This window comes from Carcharodon carcharias, chromosome 19, assembly GCF_017639515.1.
Source record: "Carcharodon carcharias isolate sCarCar2 chromosome 19, sCarCar2.pri, whole genome shotgun sequence".
Lineage (NCBI taxonomy): Eukaryota > Metazoa > Chordata > Chondrichthyes > Lamniformes > Lamnidae > Carcharodon > Carcharodon carcharias.
This window is the reverse complement of record NC_054485.1, coordinates 113,301,896-113,322,514: the sequence shown is the minus strand read 5'-3', so window position 1 is coordinate 113,322,514 and position 20,619 is coordinate 113,301,896. Positions and strand designations below refer to the sequence as shown.

General features: G+C 45.1%; 1 protein-coding gene across 5 annotated transcripts in view; it reads right to left on the bottom strand.

Annotated features, from left to right (window-relative positions):
- The window catches only part of vps52 (VPS52 subunit of GARP complex), a 51,670-nt gene that overhangs the window by 11,425 nt on the left and 19,626 nt on the right, over positions 1-20,619 (bottom strand). For all 5 annotated transcript variants that reach the window (XM_041213249.1, XM_041213251.1, XM_041213250.1 and 2 more), the window contains 7 exons: positions 19,650-19,825; positions 16,626-16,776; positions 14,978-15,078; positions 14,555-14,687; positions 11,821-11,878; positions 8,640-8,773; positions 2,902-3,057 (listed from right to left, as the gene is read on the bottom strand). In XM_041213249.1, coding sequence (XP_041069183.1) covers positions 2,902-3,057; positions 8,640-8,773; positions 11,821-11,878; positions 14,555-14,687; positions 14,978-15,078; positions 16,626-16,776; positions 19,650-19,825 — 909 coding nt within the window. The remainder of the gene's footprint in view (positions 1-2,901; positions 3,058-8,639; positions 8,774-11,820; positions 11,879-14,554; positions 14,688-14,977; positions 15,079-16,625; positions 16,777-19,649; positions 19,826-20,619) is intronic.

The following is a 20,619-nucleotide window of genomic DNA, read 5'->3' as shown; positions in this document are numbered from 1 at the left end:
GGAGCGATTTCCAGGATTTTGTCCATGTGGTGTAGGTACACCCACAGTGCTGTTAGGGAGGGAGTTCCAAGATTCTGTCCATGTGGTGTAGGTACACCCAGTGCTGTTAGGGAGGGATTTCCAGGATTTTGACCATGTGGTGTAGGTACACCCACAGGGCTGTTAGGGAGGGAGTTCTAGGATTTTGTCCATGTTGTGTAGGTACACCCACAGCGCTGTTAGGGAGTGAGTTCCAGGATTTTGTCCATGTGGTGTAGGTACACCCACAGTGCTGTTAGGGAGGGAGTTCCAGGATTTTGTCCATGTGGTGTAGGTACACCCACAGTGCTGTTAGGGAGGGAGTTCCAGGATTTTGTCCATGTGGTGTAGGTACACCCACAGTGCTGTTAGAGAGGGAGTTCCAGGATTTTGTCCATGTGGTGTAGGTACACCCACAGTGCTGTTAGGGAGAGAGTTCCAGGATTTTGTCCATGTGGTGTAGGTACACCCACATTGCTGTTAGGGAGGGAGTTCCAGGATTTTGTCCATGTGGTGTAGGTACACCCACAGTGCTGTTAGGGAGGGAGTTCCAGGATTTTGTCCGTGTGGTGTAGGTACACCCACAGTGTTGTTAGGGAGGGAGTTCCAGGATTTTGTCCGTGTGGTGCAGGTACACCCACAGTGCTGTTAGGGAGGGAGTTCCAGGATTTTGTCCATGTGGTGTAGGTACACCCACAGTGCTGTTAGGGAGGGAGTTCCAGGATTTTGTCCGTGTGGTGCAGGTACACCCACAGTGCTGTTAGGGAGGGAGTTCCAGGATTTTGACCCAGCGACAGTGAAGGAATGGCCGATATATTTCCAAGTCAGGATGGTGAGTGACTTGGAGGGGAACTTCCAGGTGGTGGTGTTCCCATCTACCTGCTGCCCTTGTCCTTCTGGATGGGAGTGGTGGTGGGTTTGGAAGGTGCTGTCTAAGGAGCCTTGGTGACTTCCTGCAGTGCATCTTGTAGATGGTACACACACTGCTGCTACTGTGCGTCGGTCGTGGAGGGGGTGCATGTTTGTGGATGTGGTGTCGTACAAGCGACTGCTTTGTCCTTGTCAAGCTTCTTGAGTGTTGTGGGAGCTGCACTCATCCGGGCAAGTGGGGAGTATTCCAATACACTCCTGACTTGTGCCTTGTAGATGGACAGGTTTTGGGGAGTCAGGAAGTGAGTTACTCGTCGCACGATTCCCAGCCTCTGACCTGCTCTTGTAGTCACAGTATTTATATGGCTGGTCCAGTTCAGTTTCTGGTCAATGGTAATCCTCAGGATGTTGATAGTGGGAGTTTCAGTGATGGTAATACCATCGAACATCAATGGGTGATGGTGAGATTCTGTCTTGTTGGAAATGGTCATTTCCTGGCACTTGTGTGGCACGAATGTTCCTTGCCACTTGTCAGTTATAAAGCTCTGGTTAGTCCACAACCATATGTCATGGACTGTTTCAGTATCTGAGGAGTCGCGAATAGAGCTGAACAAAGGGGCCTTCATTTAATATCTCTTTGCTAAAGGCCAAGATCCCATTTGCTTTGCTAACTACTCTCTCAATACGTCCTGCCACCTTCAAAGATCTATGCACACTCTTTGGGGCTCTATCATTCAACCTATATCGTCTCTCTATCACCCTTCTGCCGAAATGCATCAACTCACACTTCTCTGAATTAAATTCCATTTGTTGCTTGTCTTCCCACTCTGCTAGCCTATCTATGGCTTGTGCTGTCGATTGACATCATCCTCTGTCTGCCACTCCTCCAAGTTTGGTACCATTGACAAATTTTGAAATTTTACTCTATAATTCCAATATCCAAGTAATTTGCATATATAAAAAAGTGGTTCTAGCACTGACCCTTGGGGAACACCACTGTCCACTACCCTCTAGTCTGAAGAACCACCATTTATCATGGCTCCTTGCCCTTAAACCAATTTTTATATTCCCATTCTATGAGCCTCAATTTTGTTAACCAGCCTTTTAATTGGTATTTTGTCAAACACTTAAAATCCATATAGGCAACATCCACTGCATTTCATTCATTATAGTTCTGTGAATTTTTTGATGAATGAACAATCAGATTAGTCAAGCACGATCTGCCTTTTACAAACCCATGCTGACTCTCCTTAAGCTGTCCAAGTGTCTGTTAATCTTCATCCTGATTATTGTTTCTAAACCTGCGCTGTCTTTGACAGGTCACAGACTGCAATACTGTATGAAAATATTGTTTATTTACTTATGTGATAGATGGTCACATCTTACTTTGCAAGAACACTCATAAATTACATCATTCACAATTACCCAGTCTTTTATATCAGTGTGAGAAAGGTTATCCAGGCCAAGGAGAAGGTGCACTAGAATGGTATCATGAGGAGAGAGACTGGAGAAACTGAGGCTCTTTTCACCAGACAAGATCTAATAGAGAGAGCCATTCAAAATGACGAGGGATTTTGACAAGGTAAATGGGCAAAAACTATTTCTACTGGTTGGCGAGTGAGTAATGGAATGGTGGTGGATTGGGAGCGTAAATAAAGGATCATCACCAAAAGAGCAATGGGTGAGAGATAAATTGTTATTGAAGAACCATTAGAACATTGACTCCTCAGCAGCAACATGGTGGATGCAGACACCATGATAGGTTTTGAAAAGATAATTGGGAAAAAAATAATACAATTAGGAAAGGTGTGTGAAAGGGGGAAGAGAATTAAACTGACTGGTTACTTTTCAGAGAGCTAGCACAGGCATGAGGGGCTGAATGGCTTTCTCTTTGCTATAAATCATGACAACTCCACTTATGAACATTAAACAATGTGCAAATACTTAGGAGGATAAGGAAATTGCCTCTGCTTAACCCCAGACAAACAGACTGTTCAATTAGCTTTAACTTACCAAGAACATAGTGAGGGTTTTCCCCATTATGGCATTGAAGAGGTCCTGTGCAGAGTTACCAGTCACCATGAAGAAGTCACAGAGGAAGAGATATTCGCGACAGCTGTTATCAAGAAGAGCATAGTGCTGACTGCGGAAGAGGCTTTCAAATGGATACTGAAGGAAGAAAGATAGAGCAACAGGAATTATTCCGAGAATATAGGAAAGCTAATGATAAATAAACTAACTTACACCAACGCACAATACAAACATATGAAACAGGAAGATGGCCTATTCGGCCCCTTGAGCCATTTAATAAGATCATGGCTGATCAGATGGTAGGTTCAACTTTACTTTCCTGTCTGACTCCCTTGAATCCTTCGTCAATTAAAAATCAATAATCCAGGCCTCTGCTGCTCGCTGGGGAAGAGAGTTTCAAACACTAATGACCCTCAGAGAAGGAATCCCTCCTCATCTCCATCTTAAATTGGAGACCCCTTTTTTAAAAACTGTGCCCCCTAGTTCTAGATTACCCTACAAGGAAAACACCCTCTCAGCATCTAATGTTCTCTAGGTTTTATTATTTTAAATTTTTTTTATTCATTCATGGGATGTGGGTGCCACTGGCTGGGCCAGCATTTATTGCCCATCCCCAATTGCCCTTGAAAAGATGATGGTGAGCTGCCTTCTTGAACCATTTTAGTTCCTGTTATGATGCAGCAGATGATATGTGCCAGGCAGATCAAGTCCACGAGGGAAAATTGGTCACGCTACCACAATGGTTTTGCTATCTGCAGTTATTTCCAGATGCGTGCCCTGAATTCAGGAGTAATATGACCACCACGGCTTCAGAGATCTTTAAAAAAAACTAAATTAAATATTTATTATCAAAAGGAAAGATTTCAAGCACATACGTAGGTCTACAAATTACTACTATAATAGCTCCTAAAACCCCTAATTAATCTGGCTGCCAGTTACACCCCCATTAAGGCAACAGTAAAAAAATTTTTTAAACAGATCCAGGTAAGTCAACACAATACCCTGGACAGCAGAATTCAAAATGCCTTTTCCCAGCTTCTCTCACTTCTGATACATCTTACAATGCCTTCCTGCTGACACATAGCGTTATTCTCCTTTATACATCTTTCTCCCTTTAATGTGTAAATTCCATTGTCCATATATCTTTGGAACTTTACCTTTCTCGCAATATAAATCTTTTCATGATACCACTATAACCCTTGAGAAAAATAAACACAATCCTTAACTTGCTTGTCTGGCTATGTGCAAACAGGATGAGATCCCTTTGAAAACCAAATCCCCTTTTCCATCTAAAAATGCAAATTCCCTTTATACCTTACATGCTTAAGACCCCAGTCATGTTTACTCATTAACATATTACGTATTTGGATAACTTCAACCTGCAGTCTGCTTGGCTACAAGATGCAATTAAATCACACACAGACAAACTATCCAAGCCCCACTATTAGCCTACTTTTATAATAACTCACAATAAGAAGAATTATTATACTTTCATGACATTATGGCATAGGTACGCCTAGCCCACAGCACTGTTAGGGAGAGAGCACCAGGATTTTGTCCATGTGGTGTAGGTACACCCACAGTGCTGTTAGGGAGAGAGCACCAAGATTTTGTCCATGTGGTGTAGGTACACCCACAGTGCTGTTAGGGAGGGAGTTCCAGGATTTTGTCCCTGTGGTGTAGGTACACCCACAGTGCTGTTAGGGAGAGAGCACCAAGATTTTGTCCATGTGGTGTAGGTACACCCACAGTGCTGTTAGGGAGGGAGTTCCAGGATTTTGTCCCTGTGGTGTAGGTACACCCACAGTGCTGTTAGGGAGAGAGCACCAGGATTTTGACCCAGCAACATTGAAGGAACGGCGATATATTTCCAAGTCAGGATGGTGAGTGACTTGGAGGGAAACTCCCAGGTGGTGGTGTTCCCATGTGTCTGCTGCCCTTGTCCTTCTAGATGGGTTTGGAAGGTGCTGTCTAAGGAGGCTTGGTGAGTTCCTGCAGTGCATCTTTTAGATGGTACACACACTGCTGCTACTGTGCCAAAGTGGTAGAGGGAGTGAATGTTTGTGGATGGGGTGCCAATCAAGTGGACTGCTTTGTCCTGGACGGTGTCAAGCTTCTTGAGTGTTGTGGGACCTGCACTCATCCAGCCAGGTGGAGAGTATTCCATCTCACACCTGACTTGTGCCTTGTAGATGGCGGACAGGCTTTGGGGAGTCAGGAGGTGAGTTACTTGCCGTAGAATTCCTATCCTCCGACCTTCACTTGTAGCCACAGTATTTATGTGGCTGGTCCAGTTCAATTTTTGGTCAATGGTGACCCCCAAGATGTTGATAGTGGGGGATTCAGTGACAGTAATGCCATTGAATATCAAGGGGTGATGGTTAGATTCTCTCTTGCTGGAGATGGTCATTACCTGGCACTAGTATGACACGAATGTTACTTGCTACTTGTCAGCCCAAGCCTGGATATTGTCCAGGTCTTGCTGCATTTGGACATGGGCTGCATTTGGACATGGACTGCTTCAGTATCTGAGGAGTCGCGAATGGTGCTGAACATTGTGCAATCATCAGTGAACATCCCACTTCTGACTTATGATGGAAGGAAGGTCATTGATGAAGCAGTTGAAGATGGTTGGGCCGAGGACATTACCCTGAGGAACTCCTGCAGTGATGTCCTGGAGCTGAGATGACTGACCTCCAACAACCACGACAATCTTCCTTTGTGTTAGGTATGACTCCAACCAGCGGAGAGTTTTCCCCCTGATTCCCTTTGACTCCAGTTTTGCTGGGGCTCCTTGATGCCACACTCGGTCAAATGGGGCCTTGATGTCAAGGGCAGTCACTCTCACCTCACCTTGGGAGCTCAGCTCTTTTGTCCATGTTTGAATCAAAGTTGTAATGAGGTCAGGAGCTGAGTGACCCTGGCAGAACCCAAACTGGGCATCAGTGAGCAGGTTATTGCTAAGCAAGTGCCGCTTGATAGCACTGTTGATGACCTCTTCCATCACCTTATCATTCAACTTCGAGCATTTTTGGCATATTTGGAAGGTAGCAAATCAAAACATTGGAGAATTGTGCTGGAATTTATGATATCCTCTGACATGAAGTTTTCTTTTAAAACTGAAATAAAGTAGGTACAGAGGATTGGAAGCTTTCACCTCAAGAGAACTGACTGCAAATCCAGCTCACACTGCTGAGATTAGTGCCTTCTCCACATGCTGGCTATACGAGGTCAGTGTGAAATTAGCTTGGGTAATATTATTGATTCCAAACAAGCATGGGGCTACAGCACAAAACTGCCATTAATTTAGCACTCATTGACAAACCTCTTCGATCACAGCAAGCAGAGTGTGGGAGACAGGAGGGCTGGAGGGGCCCTCTTCTAGGTTTGGGGCTCAAACACATTGTTGGAACAGTGAAGTGGGATCTTTATTCTGTACCTAATAGCTTGATTCTGACACTGGGTGTATGAATTGGGGAGTGTTCCCATTGCCCAGTGGTAAACAGTTCTCACTTCGAAAGAGATAAAAGACAACAAATAAACTAAAGCAAATTGTAGCATGGCCAGATAAATCCCAGCGGTACAGAGTAATCGGGACTCCTACTTGGAGGCCCTAGACTGGAACTCCTGCTTTGGATGAAGGCCAAACTTGGCTATCCTACCTGGGTCAGTTTTTTTTAAAATTTCTTGTTTGAGCACAGCGTCTCATGGGGGCTTTGCAAGATCTAACTTTGAAACAAGAAATTCTGCTTGTTCATCCTTCTAAGTACAGCCCTCATTTCTGTTGAAGGAAGGACTTATCCAATAGGCTTGGTGCACATTAAAACAGAGCAGATGGAGTAGGTAAGTCTGCCACAACAGGAAGATTCAATTTGAGCATGGCTGTGTCACTTCCTCAGATCTGACGATAGTGCCTTCCAAGTCTACAGAAGACACAAGAACACATTAATTTAGAGCAGTGGTAGGCCCTACAGCCCATCGAGGCTTCTCCGGCATTCAATATGATCATAGCTGATCTTGGGCTTCAACTCCACTTTCCCGTTGCCTCCCCATATACCTTGATTCTCCGAGAGGCCAAAATCTGTCTATCCCGGCCTCAAATGTATCCAGCGATGGAGCATCCACAATCCTCCGTGGTAGAGAATTCCAAAGATTCACAAACCCTTTGAGTGAAGTAATTTCTCCTCATCTCAGCCCTAAATGATCGGCCCCTTATCCTGAGACTGAGCCCCACCACCCCCCCCCCACCCCCCGTGTTTTAGATTCCCCGACCAGGGGAAACAATCTCTCAGCGTCCACCCCGTCAAACCCCTTCAGAATCTTGTATGTTTCAATGAGATCGTCTCTCATTCTTCTAAACTCCAGAAAGCATAGACCCAATTTACTCAGCCTCTCATCGGACCACCTTCTCACCCCAGGGACCAATGCAGTGAACCTTCGCTGCACCGCCTCCAATGCAAGTGTATCCTTTCTTAAATATGGAGACCAAAACAATCAGCTTCTATCAAAAAAGTCCCCTCACCAATTCCTATTTCCTACAATAACTAGAGGGAGGGGGTTGAACCATCACCCCATTTAATCAGAATTTAATCAAAAGACTGGTAATACAAGATACGTGTTTGGGGACGGATTATGAAATATTCTATCACTGCAGCTTGTTGGACTTCTTTGCATTAGGCAGCAATGTAAACAGGGTAGCTTTGAAATGTGAAAGTGCTTGTGGAAAGAAACACGTGACAGTAATAAGGTCAGGCACGCGTGGTTAAAATGTAACTTAGGGGCTAGGGTAATAGATATAACTAGTGGGACCCATTAGCCCTGGTTTAGAAAGGCGACTGTCAACAAAGCCTGTTCTTCATAGAAGTTGAGGACGGTTAGATCAGGAAACTTTGTTTAAGGGAAGTAATTTTAGTGTAAATAACTACAGCTGTTTACATGAATAGCCTGTCTTCCATGGCTTTGGGAACGCTATGTCAGGAGGTCTTATCTAGGATGTGGGCAAAATATGGTGTGTAAAGGAGCCTGATTTCCAATAGTTCTTCAGAGGACCAAAAAGAAACAGAAACTGAAAAGCCACACTCTTTTGTCCGGTTAAGCCGATCACTCAAACCAGTTACTCCCGGGGGGGCTGTCCAATGATCAAAGGCTAAGGAAATTGGACCTATATTTTCTGGATTTTAGAAGAATGAGAGGTGATCTTATTGAAACATACAAGACTCTGAAGGGGCTTGACAGGGTAGAGACAAAGAGGTTGCTTCCTCTGGCTGGGGAACCCTGAACATGGGGACACAGCCGCAGGATAAGGTGGTGGTCGGGGGAGGCATCATTTACGTCTGAGAGGAGAAATTTCTCCACTCGAAGGATTTCGAATCTTTAGAATTCTCTGCCCCCAGATTTGTGGATGCTCTATTGCTGAGTGTATTCAAATCTGACGTGGACAGAGTTTTGGATATCTCAGGAAATCAAGGGCTATGGGGAGTTGAAGCAGATGATCGGCCATGATCTTATTGAATGGCGCAGCAGGCTGTATGGTCTACTGCTCCTATTTACATTCTTGTGACTGAAGTACGTTCTATAGTACAATACTAGAAAGTGTTTCATTCTTTACTCAAACCCTGCTATGAACCATGGAAGGAAGGAGGTCGATTGTGAATAGAATCACCAGCCTCATATAAACTGGGGGCTTCTGTAATTCAGCGCAAATCCCTCAGAGTGCTTACCCGAGTGTCATTCTTCTGTGCTGCATGAGGAACAATGATTGGTGCTTCTAGTTCTGCTGATGATATAACGTTTCCACGGTTCCCCAATGTAAAAATGGTGTTTCTATTTTTCAATGATGGTTTGGAGAAAAAGCGTGGAGAAAGTTAAGGGCTGAAACACTTGAACCCGTTGCACTCCATTCGCTTAAAAGCAAAAAAAAGAGACAGATTTATATTTATATGGCGCCTTTCATGACCACTGGATGTCTCAAAGTGCTTTGTAACCAATGAAACATTTTTCAAGTGTAGATACTGTTGTAATGTAGGATACGAGGCAGCCAATTTGCACACAGCAAGCTCCCACAAATAGCAAAGTGATAATGGCTGGATATCTGTTTCTTTGTAATGTTGTTTGAGGGGTAAATATTGGTCAGGTCATCGGGGAGAACTTCCCTGATCTTCTCCATAATACTAAGGCCACGGTTTAACATATCATCCTTGTGAATGATTAATGCTGTAATTAAAACGTGACACCTCACGCGCTTGTGGTTTTAAAAAAATCATTTTTGTTCCCTTTCAAATTCTCTTCATTCCACTTGTGACTGGGTAGACACTGCACTACGTAGACTATTCAGCCATCTACAGGTCTTAATGCCTCATGGCCCCTCTTCACGGGCAGACGAATCTCAAGCAGATACAAGGGAATCGATGAGCTCCTGTGGCTTGAAGAGATTCATTCCTAGTAAATAGTCAAGCTCATGGCCATTTTTGTGTGTAACGTGAAAAGCAATTTCTACTTAAAGAGAAAGCTCAATCATCAGCCGTCCCTTAAGAATATAAGTTATAGATTCAGATTTTGTTTTGCAGGTGCACTGAATATTGTTATATTCAGTGGATGCTGCTGACATGGGGGCCCTGAAAGCGCAAACAGCAAAAGATAGTTAAAACTTCGGTTTCTCCAGACTATCTTATGATTTCGTTGCATTTTTATACAACCTGGTGTTTTACACTAACATTAACTCCTTCACCCCACATCCTAAACAGATCAACGTACTTTTAAAAACACAGATGAATAGAATTAATTGGGCGTAGGATAAGGATGCCAAAGACACTCAAATCCCTTGCCGTAATTTCTGTTTTAAATGGAAAGCAGGCGATAAGTCTCCCTCTTTAGGGGTTTACTGACGAGGTGCGTACATACAAATACCTTTTCACACAATGGCTTTACTCACCGGCAACATCTAGGGCTGATTAGTTATTCAATTTCATTATTGCTGTCCTGGCCAATATTTAGCCCTCACACAAATTCACAAAAGCAGAATGATCTGGTCTTTATCACATTGTTGTTTGTAGGGTCATGCTGTGCGCAATCTGGCTGCCTGCCTCCCATGTTACAACAGTGAATACACTTCAAAACTATTTCATTGGCTGCACAGGACTTTGGGACAAGCACTGATTGTGAAAAGCGATATATAAATGCAAGCCTTTCTTTCTTTGAGGTCATGAAGGCACTATATAAAAGGTATTTATTATTCAGCAAGGATTATTAAAGTAGCTGGAATTAATGATTAAATTTAATGCCGAAATGTGTAAAGTGATACATTTTGTTCAGAAGAATGAGGAGGGGCAATATAAAGGATACAATTCTAAAGGGGGCAGGGGGACCTGGGAGAACGTGCGCAAATCATTGAAGGTGGCAGGGCAGGATGAGCAAGCAGTTAATAAAGCATATGGTATCCTAGGTTTTATAGACAGAGCCATAGAAAACAAAAGCAAGGAAGTAATGATGAATCTTTATCGAACACTGGTTGAGCCTTAACTGGAGTATTGCATCTAGTTCTGGGCACCACACTTTAAGAAACAGATGAAGGCGTTAGATAGGTGCAGAAAAGATTTATAAAATTGGTTCCCAGGATGAAGAATTCCAGTTAGGTGGAGAAATTGGAGGAGCTGGAGTTACTCGCCTTCGAGAAGGGGAAGGTTAAGAGGGGATTTGATAGGTTTTCAAAATCATGAGGGGTCTGGGCATAGTGGATAGGGAGAAACTGCTCCCACTGGTGGAAGGATCGAGAGCCAGAGGACAAAGATTTAAGGCAAATGGCAAAAACTTCAAAGGTGACATGAGGAAAAATGTTTCTCACACAACGAGTGGTTAGGATCTGGAATGCGCTGTCTGAGAGTGTGGTGGAGACAGGGTCAATCGAGTGGTTAGGGTCTGGAATGCACTGTCTGAGAGTGTGGTGGAGACAGGGTCAATAGAGTGGTTAGGATCTGGAATGCACTGTCTGAGAGTGTGGTGGAGACAGGGTCAATCGAGTGGTTAGGATCTGGAATGCGCTGTCTGAGAGTGTGGTGGAGACAGGGTCAATCGAGTGGTTAGGGTCTGGAATGCACTGTCTGAGAGTGTGGTGGAGACAGGGTCAATCGAGTGGTTAGGATCTGGAATGCACTGTCTGAGAGTGTGGTGGAGACAGGGTCAATCGAGTGGTTAGGATCTGGAATGCACTGTCTGAGAGTGTGGTGGAGACAGGATCAATCGAGTGGTTAGGATCTGGAATGCACTGTCTGAGAGTGTGGTGGAGACAGGGTCAATCGAGTGATTAGGGTTTAGAATGCACTCCCTGGGAGTGTGGTGGAGACAGGGTCAATCGAGTGGTTAGGGTCTGGAACGCACTGTCTGAGAGTGTGGTGGAGACAGGGTCAATCGAGTGGTTAGGATCTGCATTGCACTGTCTGAGAGTGTGGTGGAGACAGGGTCAATCGAGTGGTTAGGATCTGGAATGCACTGTCTGAGTGTGTGGAGGAGACAGGGTCAATCGAGTGGTTAGGATCTGCATTGCACTGTCTGAGAGTGTGGTGGAGACAGGGTCAATTGAGGCTTTCAAAAGGGAATTGGATCATTCTCCAAGAAGAAAAAATTGCAAGGCTAAAAGGAAAAGGCAGGGGGAATGTAACTAGCTGAGTTGGTCTTGCAGAGAATCAGCACAGACACAATAGGCCAAATGGCCTCCTTCTGTGCTGTGACCACACTCTGATCAATCTTCCCTATTGCTTTAATTACAAAATAGTGCATTGAACACTCTCATTGTGTACTTTGTATGCTCATTGAAATGCTGCAAACCTTTGTTCATAAATGTTAAATGGTCATTAAACTAACTGCAAAATGCTAACAGTAAAATGTCTCAACTTCAGCAAAGGATATCTTTCTTTGCTGTGTCTTCGACGCCCATCAGATCGTCTTTGTCAGCTACTTCTTCATACTAGAGTTGGAGAGGGCAAGAGAATGATGGATATAAATTTATCTCAGATGGCTTTCGATCGACATTCTCCATCGGTCAGTAGCTGAGAGTGGTAATGCAATTAGTAGAGAGACAATCACACAGAAACATGGCCCTGCCCAACACTCTCCACTCCAGCTTAGAAATAAACAGAAAAACCTGGAAAAACTCAGCAGGTCTGACAGCATCTGCGGAGAGGGACACAGTTAACGTTTCGAGTCCGTATGACTCTTCAACAGAACTAAGGAAAAATAGAAAAGAGGTGAAATATAGGCTGGTTTAAGGAGGGGAGGGACAAGTAGAGCTGGATAGAGGGCCTGTGATAGATGGAGATTGACAAAAGATGTCATAGACAAAAGGACAAAGTGGTGTTAATGGTAATGATATTAGCTAAGAAATATGCTAATGGTGACATTAAGGGTAGAAAGCAGAACAAGCAAGGTACAGATAGCCCTAGTGGGGGTGGGTGGGGGGAAGGGATTGAAAAAGGCTAAAAGGTAGAGATAAAACAATGGATAGAAATATTTAAATATAATGGAAATAGGTGGGAAAAGAACATATATAAATTTTTGGACCTGGAAAAATTTATTAATTTTGCTTCCAATTTGCGCCCCTTCATCATTTTCACGTGGTCCATCTCTGACACTTCTCTTCCCTTCCTTGACCTCTCTGTCTCAATTTCTGGTGATAGACTGTCCACTAATATTCATCACAAGCCCACTGACTCCCACAGCTACCTCGACTACAGCTCCTCACACCCCGCTTCCAGTAAGGACTCCATCCCATTCTCTCAGTTCCTTCGCCTCTGTTGCATCTGTTTTGATGATGCTACCTTCAATAATAGTTCCTCTGACATGTCTTCCTTCACCGAGGTTTTCCACCAACGGTAATTGACAGGGTCCTCAATCGTGTCCGGCCCATCTCCCGTGCATCCACCCTCACGCCTTCTCCTTCCTCCCAGAAACATGATAGAGTCCCCCTTGTCCTCAGTTATCACCCCACCAGCCTCCGCATTCAAAGGATCATCCTCCGCCATTTCCACCAACTCCAGCACGATGCCACCACCAAACACATCTTCCCTTCATCCCCCTGGTGGCATTCCGTCGGGATCGTTCCCTCTGGGACACCCTAGTCCACTCCTCCATCACCCCCTAAACCTCAACCCCCTCCCATGGCACCTTCCCATGCAACTGCAGAAGGTGCAACACCTGCTCCTTTACTTCCCCCCCCACCCCTCACCATCCAAGGGCCCAAACACTCCTTTCAAGTGAAGCAGCATTTCACTTGCACTTCCCTCAATTTAGTCTACTGCATTCGCTGCTTCCAATGTGGTTTCCTCTACGTTGGAGAGACCAAACGCAGACTGCGTGACCGCTTTGCAGAACACCTGCGGTCTGTCCGCAAGCATTACCCAAACCTCCCTGTCGCTTGCCTTTTTAACACTCCACCCTGCTCTCTTGCCCACATGACTGTCCTTGGCTTGCTGCATTGTTCCAGTGAAGCTCAACGCAAACTGGAGGAACATCTTCCGACTAGGCACTTTACAGCCTTCCAGACTGAATACTGAGTTCAACAATTTTAGATCATGAACTCCCTCCTCCATCCCCACCCCTTTTCCGATCCCCCTTTTCCATTAATTTATATGTATTTTTCTTTTCCCACCTATTTCCATTATTTTTAAATGTACTTCCATCCATTGTTTTATCTCTACCTTTTAGCCTACTTTGATCCCTGCCCCCCCACCCCACCCCCACTAGGGCAATCTGTACCTTCCCCCCACCCCACCCCCACTAGGGCTATCTGTACCTTCACCCCACTCCCACCCCCACTAGGGCTATCTGTACCTTCCCCCCACCCCACCCCCACTAGGGCTATCTGTACCTTCCCCCCACCCCACCCCCACTAGGGCTATCTGTACCTTCACCCCACCCCCACTAGGGCTATCTGTACCTTCCCCCCACCCCACCCCCACTAGGGCTATCTGTACCTTCACCCTACCCCACCCCCACTAGGGCTATCTGTACCTTCACCCCACCCCACCCCCACTAGGGCTATCTGTACCTTCACCCCACCCCACACCCACTAGGGCTATCTGTACCTTCCCCCCACCCCACCCCCACTAGGGCTATCTGTACCTTCACCCCCACCCCACCCCCACTAGGGCTATCTGTACCTTCACCCCACCCTCACTAGGGCTATCTGTACCTTGCTTGTCCTGCTTTCTACCCTTAATTAGCACATTCCTTAGATAATATCACTACCTTCGACAGCTCTTTGTCCTTTTGTCTGTGACATCTTTTGGTTAGCTCCACCTATCACTGGCCCTCTATCCAGCTCTACCTTTCCCACCCTCCCCTTAAACCAGCTTATATTTCACCTCTCTATTTTTCCTTAGTTCTGATGAAGAGTCATACGGACGCGAAACGTTAACTGTCCCTCTCCGCAGATACTGCCAGACCTGCTGAGTTTTTCCAGGTAGTTTTGTTTTAGTTTTGGATTTCCAGCATCCGCAGTATTTGGCTTTTATCTTAGAAATAAATAGGTTTCCTTAATGCACGATTGGACACCAAAGTCAACAATATTTTTTGGTCTGTGGGGGAAATTAAAATTAACTAGCGAGATGCGCTGATACCAGATAGAACGCAGTAAGTGTCTGACCTGCACTTTCATCAGTCTGCTGGTGTAAGACTTGAAATATGAGAAGTAGATTTTACTCATAGTGTCAACGTACTCATCTCGGATTTCCTTTGCTACATGACGCTCATTCGCCAGAAGAAACTGGTAGAAAAACCTGTATTGTCACCGCAAAAGACAATGATTTCAATTAGCAGGACATAAGCAAACAAACAGCAATTAAACAAATGGGGTTTGTGGGGTGGGGTGGGGGGGGGTGAATTTTAACCTGATGCATTAGGTGAGAAATGGGGAAGGGTGTGTGCCTTGGGTCAGATGTTTAATCACACTCCTTCACAAAATCAAAGGATGTGTCAAATGGGAATTCACCCAATCCGTCCCCTTTCTCACCCAGCCAGTTAGTCCCATTAAGAATACAGAGCAGTATGCTGCATGTAGATGTCTGACCTGTATTTGAGAAGTGCATTCTGAGGAACCTGGTAGTTTGTCATTGGCTTCCGGAAAGAGTAGATCTTCTGGAGAATATATTCTCGGATCTTTGAAACAGCCTGAACAAATCATCAAAATAATTAACCCTTTTCAGTACAGGTTGCAGGTTCCTTTCTTCCTCCAAATGCAGTCCTGTCCTGAACTCCGCTCTCGATCTGTAACGTATTCTTGACCAAATCATGACCATGTGATTGGCAAGAATAATGAAGGAGGGCGAAGGAGATCGTACGCTCCAAGCAAGAACTTAGAGCTCCTAAGTTTGGTTTCTGGATTTTTACTCTCCAAAATTAGAGGCTACTTGTTGGTCACTGTTGCTGCTTTGGTGAAGATCAGCTAATTTAACACAGATTAGGGACCCAACCTAGGGACTTCCACTGAATACTAACCCATATAGTACTGAGCTCTAAGCTAGTCAGTGAGCCACGTTCTAAAAAGTCAATGTTCTCTCCTTCCCAAGTCACTCACCCCTTGCTTGGGTACTTTAGGGATTTCATTTTTTCCCTACAATGGGGCAGTCAAAACAGCGCACATCATTCTATCTGCATTCTAACCATCACCTTGCCAGGTTCTGTTAACCTACCGTGTCCTCATTTAACATTCTCCATCACTGTTTGCAAAGCTTCCCATTTTTGTGTCAATAGCAGATTTCATCAGTGACCTGGCAGGGAACAGTTGTGCCTCCAGCATGGATATCTGGGGTACACCACTTCTAAGCCTTCTCCAATCCAAGCAGCAACTGGAAACATTGGCTCTTTGTTTCCTGCTCATCAACCAATTTTCTAACGGGGCATTTCCTCTCCTGCCACATGTGTGTATATTTGTAAATCTCTCTCAACTTTGCTCCTTCCTTGTCCAGAGAATTTGTAGACAGCTGTAGGCCCCAAACTGAGATCAACCAATGTGCTAGAATATTTTTCCTTAAAATTACCAATATCTGTGAGAATGGCTCCAGGGATGAGGAACTTCGGTTATGAGGATAAATTGGAGACGTTAGGACTGATTTCCTTGAAGAGAAGGTTGAGAGGAGATTTGATTGAGGTGTTCATAATCATGAGGGGTCTGGACAGAGTCAATAGGGAGAAACTGTTCCCACTGGTGTTAGGATTGAGAACGAGGGGTCTAAGATTTAAGGTGATTGGTAAAAGAAGCAATGGTGACATTTTCATTCAGTGATTGGTTAGAATCTGGAATGCGCTGCCTGAGAGTGTGGTGGAGGCCGGTTTAATCAAAGCATCCAAGAGGGAATTAGATTATTGTCTGAAAAGGAATAATGTGCAGAGCTACAGGAGGAAAAAGGCAGGGGGAGTGGCACCAGGTGAACTGCTCCTTCAAAGAGCCAGCACAGACACGATGGGCTGAAGGGCCACCTTTGGTGCTGTAAGTGTTCTATGATTCCCTCCTGGTATTCCATATCTGTGCAACACAACACTGGAAAGGCAAGCTGCAAAGGAGCACTAAAGTTTTCTTCATAGAGGTGTCCAGGTGCAAGGAAAATGCACCCACAAGGAGGTTCTGGTTTCAGAAGTAATGTGCAACTCTGCTTCTCTAAACGTGAAATATTTATCAGTACAGCTCATGTTTAAGAATCAATCCTCAGTGTTCCTACCTTAACCTTGAGCCGGTCAAGGGTGTCTTGCACATCTGAACAAGCCAAAGTTTCCTTAAAGGACTGCTCTTTCACGTAATTGATCTTGTTATTGAGTTCGTGCAGCTGCTCCAGAAATTGTTGCTCAGTTACAGGTGTATCCAGAACGATGCTGTAAAAGTACAAAATCAGATAATATGGAATACTGAAGGAAAATGGGAGGGGTGTGTGAATGAGAGTGTGTGAGAGTGAGAGTATGTGTGTGAGAGAGTGTGTGTGTGTGTGTGAGAGAGTGTGTTTGTGTGTGAGAGAGAGTGTGTTTGTGTGTGAGAGGGAGAGTCTGTGTATGTGTGTGTGAGAGAGAGTGAGAGAGTGTGTATGTGTGAGAGGGGGAGAGTCTGTGTATGTGTGTGTGAGAGAGAGTGAGAGTGTGTGTATGTGTGTGAGAGGGAGAGTCTGTGTATGTGTGTGTCAGAGAGAGTGAGAGAGTGTGTATGTGTGAGTGTGTGCATGAAGGTGTGCAAGAGTGAGTATGTGTGCGAGTGTGCGCTTGCATGAGAGCACGTGTGTGCGAGAGAGAGAGTTTGTGTGTCCGTGCATGTGAGTATGTGTGTGTGTGAGAGAGACAGAGAGAGTCTGTGTGTGCGTGTGAGAGAGAGTGTGTGAGAGAGAAAGAGAGAGTGTGTCCGTGCATGTGAGTATGTGTGTGTGTGAGAGAGACAGAGAGAGTCTGTGTGTGCGTGTGAGAGAGAGTGTGTGAGAGAGAAAGAGAGAGAGTGTGTGTCCGTGCATGTGAGTATGTGTGTGTGTGAGAGAGACAGAGTCTGTGTATGTCTGTGTGTGAGAGTGTGTGAGAGAGAGTGTGAGAGAGAGTGTGAGAGAGAGTGTGAGAGAGAGTGTGAGAGAGAGTGTGAGAGAGAGTGTGAGAGAGAGTGTGAGAGAGAGTGTGAGAGAGTGTGTGAGAGAGTGTGTGAGAGAGTGTGTGAGAGAGTGTGTGAGAGAGTGTGTGAGAGAGTGTGTGAGAGAGTGTGTGAGAGAGTGTGTGAGAGAGTGTGTGAGAGAGTGTGTGAGAGAGTGTGTGAGAGAGTGTGTGAGAGAGTGTGTGAGAGAGTGTGTGAGAGAGTGTGTGAGAGAGAGTGTGAGAGAAAGAGAGAGAGTGTGAGAGAAAGAGAGTGTGTATGAGAGAAAGAGAGTGTGTGTGAGAGAGAGAGTATGTGAGAGAGTGAGAGGGTGTATGTATGAGGGTGTATGTATGAGGGTGTATGTATGAGGGTGTATGTATGAGGGTGTATGTATGAGGGTGTATGTATGAGGGTGTATGTATGAGGGTGTATGTATGAGGGTGTATGTATGAGGGTGTATGTATGAGGGTGTATGTATGAGGGTGTATGTATGAGGGTGTGTGCGAGAGTGTGTGAGTGCGAGTCTGAGCGTGTGCAAGAGAGCAAGTCTGAGCGCGTGCGCGCGCGAGACAGGGCGCGTGCGCGCGCGAGACAGGGCGCGTGCGCGCGCGAGACAGGGCGCGTGCGCGCGCGAGACAGGGCGCGTGCGCGCGCGAGACAGGGCGCGTGCGCGCGCGAGACAGGGCGCGTGCGCGCGCGAGACAGGGCGCGTGCGCGCGCGAGACAGAGCGCATGTGTGTGTGCATATGTGTAAGGGGGCAACAAGAAATTAATTCTCTCAATGTTAAATCAATATCGTTACTAAACCAGCAGTACTCAATGTGACCCAAGGTGATTTTGGCTGACCTCCCTGTCGCTGTGGGTCTTGGCAGAGCTAGAGCTCCAAGTGACTCTGGGTCTTCATCTGGCCACTTGCAGAAAGCAGACCGAAGTAGAATTTGGTTCTGTTCTCTTGTTTCGTTGCCTATTTGCCTTCTGTGCACTGTGGGGTGTATCTGCATCTGCCCTGCACCAGATGGTTTGAAGTAATTCAAGGTGATTCACCACAATCTTCTCAAGGGCAATTAGGATGGGCAACAAATGTTGGCCATGCCAGTAGCACCCACGTCTCATGAAAAAAAACTAAGAATGGCAAGTCATTTAGGCAGCAAAGCTAGCCAGAAGGGGACAAATTTAATAAAAGGAACTAGTTAATTGAACATTTTGTTCCATTTTTATCCTCTTTTTGCATGGGAAATGCCCGGCTTCTATTTAGTGAGGACCTCAAGTGACATTATTGCCTGTCTACCACCCCCGATCCCTGGCCCATCACTTCATCGTCAATGGGTTTATGTATCCCCCAGAGGGGGTCTCAAGTGAGATACTGGCTCAAATTGTGACTGGGGTCAAACAAGCCAAAAGGAAACACCATCACAGGTGCTGGGAAACAAGGCCAATATTTACCGTCTCAAAGCTTGTGGCCAGAATCGACGTTTGCAGAGGTAGTACACTCAAGTATTGTACTGACGCAGTATCCCTACCTTGTGTCTTTCAGTCCTACACCAAAAACCATAAACAACATTCTCAGAAATGCTTATTTGATCCAGCTTACTTTGTTAGTTTTGAGTTTTGTTCTTTTATTCAAAAGCATTCTCATGATTGGGCAACACTGGCAATGCCACATTAATTGCCCATCTTGAGCTGCCCTCTTCATGAACCACTGTCGTCCTTGTGGTGACTGGACTTTCCCAATGGGTGTTTCCAGTTGGTATGAAGATAGAATTTCACAAGGTAACCTGTTACTCCCTCTTCAGAAAGAAGGAATCTGACAGTATCATGGTTCATTCAGCCGTTACTCCTTTCCGACTGTCACACAGTGAAATTGGACGGAGTCAGGGAGGTAGTTAGGGCTATCTGAGCTTGCTGGCAGATGGGGCTGGAATTTAACATCTCTTCCCAAAAGGCAATACCTTCCAGAATGCACACGCCCTCAATGCTGCACAGGGAGAGTCAGACTGGATTATGTACTCAATTCTCTCAAAGTGGGGCTTGAACCCACAAACCTCTGACTCAGAGGTGAGAGTTTAACCAGCTGGGAAAGAAAGGAGGAAGATAAATAAAAAAGGGATGTAAAAGAGGGTAAAGAACATCAGGTGAGACTCACGTGATCATGGCATTGGGCACGACCAGCTCATCCACCAGTTGGCTCAGCTCACTGCGCACTGACTGCCGATTCTTCAGCTTGATGTTCATGGCAATAGACTGCTCCTGCAGGGTTTGGATCTCAGAGCTGATGCTGCTGAGGTCGCACTGGAACGTACTCAGCATCTGTTCCATCCTCTATGGGAAAGCAGGCGCATTTCAGAAGGAAGCAAGTGCTTGAAAAGGAACAGAAGTCAAACAGCTGCTAAAACACAAACACTTCAAAATTCCACAAGGAGTGCTCACAATCCAGGAATGATAGCAGCTCCATAAAGTGGGAACTGTAACTAAAGTCCCCATGTATCAGGAAATCTTTGTTGAAAGGATTACACTAGTGAAACCAGTGCCCAGATTTTTTATTTTATATACAGTGTATTATCTGTAAGTGGCGGTAGTGAAACAGGGAAAGTCAGATAGACTAAAAGCAAACAAAAAAAAATGAGCCACAACATTGTAGAATGCTGGAATTACAGAATATTTACCAACAATACAAACATCAAACTAAACCATACTCAAAGACAAAAAGAAGTATTTTTTAAAAGAATCGCACGCTGTCTCTAAAGCTTTTGTGATCGGAACAATCTGCTACTTTCTTTTAAATGCCAAGTTTGAATTATGTATTATTGGCAACTGAAATTATTACCAACTGGAAGTCTTTTGCACTAAAGTTTGCTTTAGTTTAGATTTGGGAGTTCAGTGCCTGTGAGCTAGTACCTTGTAATTACACTGCTGAACGTAGCTTCATTATCCTAGTGCAGCAGCATAGGCACTTTTTACTGAGGGACTATGGTTCTGGTACCAGGATAAGTGATTTAAAGAAAGAACATGTTTTTACACAGCACTTTATTCACCCTCTTAATAATCATAACCATAAATTATTTAAAGTGCAGTCACCATTATGTGGATGAAACAAACACCACAAATTAAAAAAT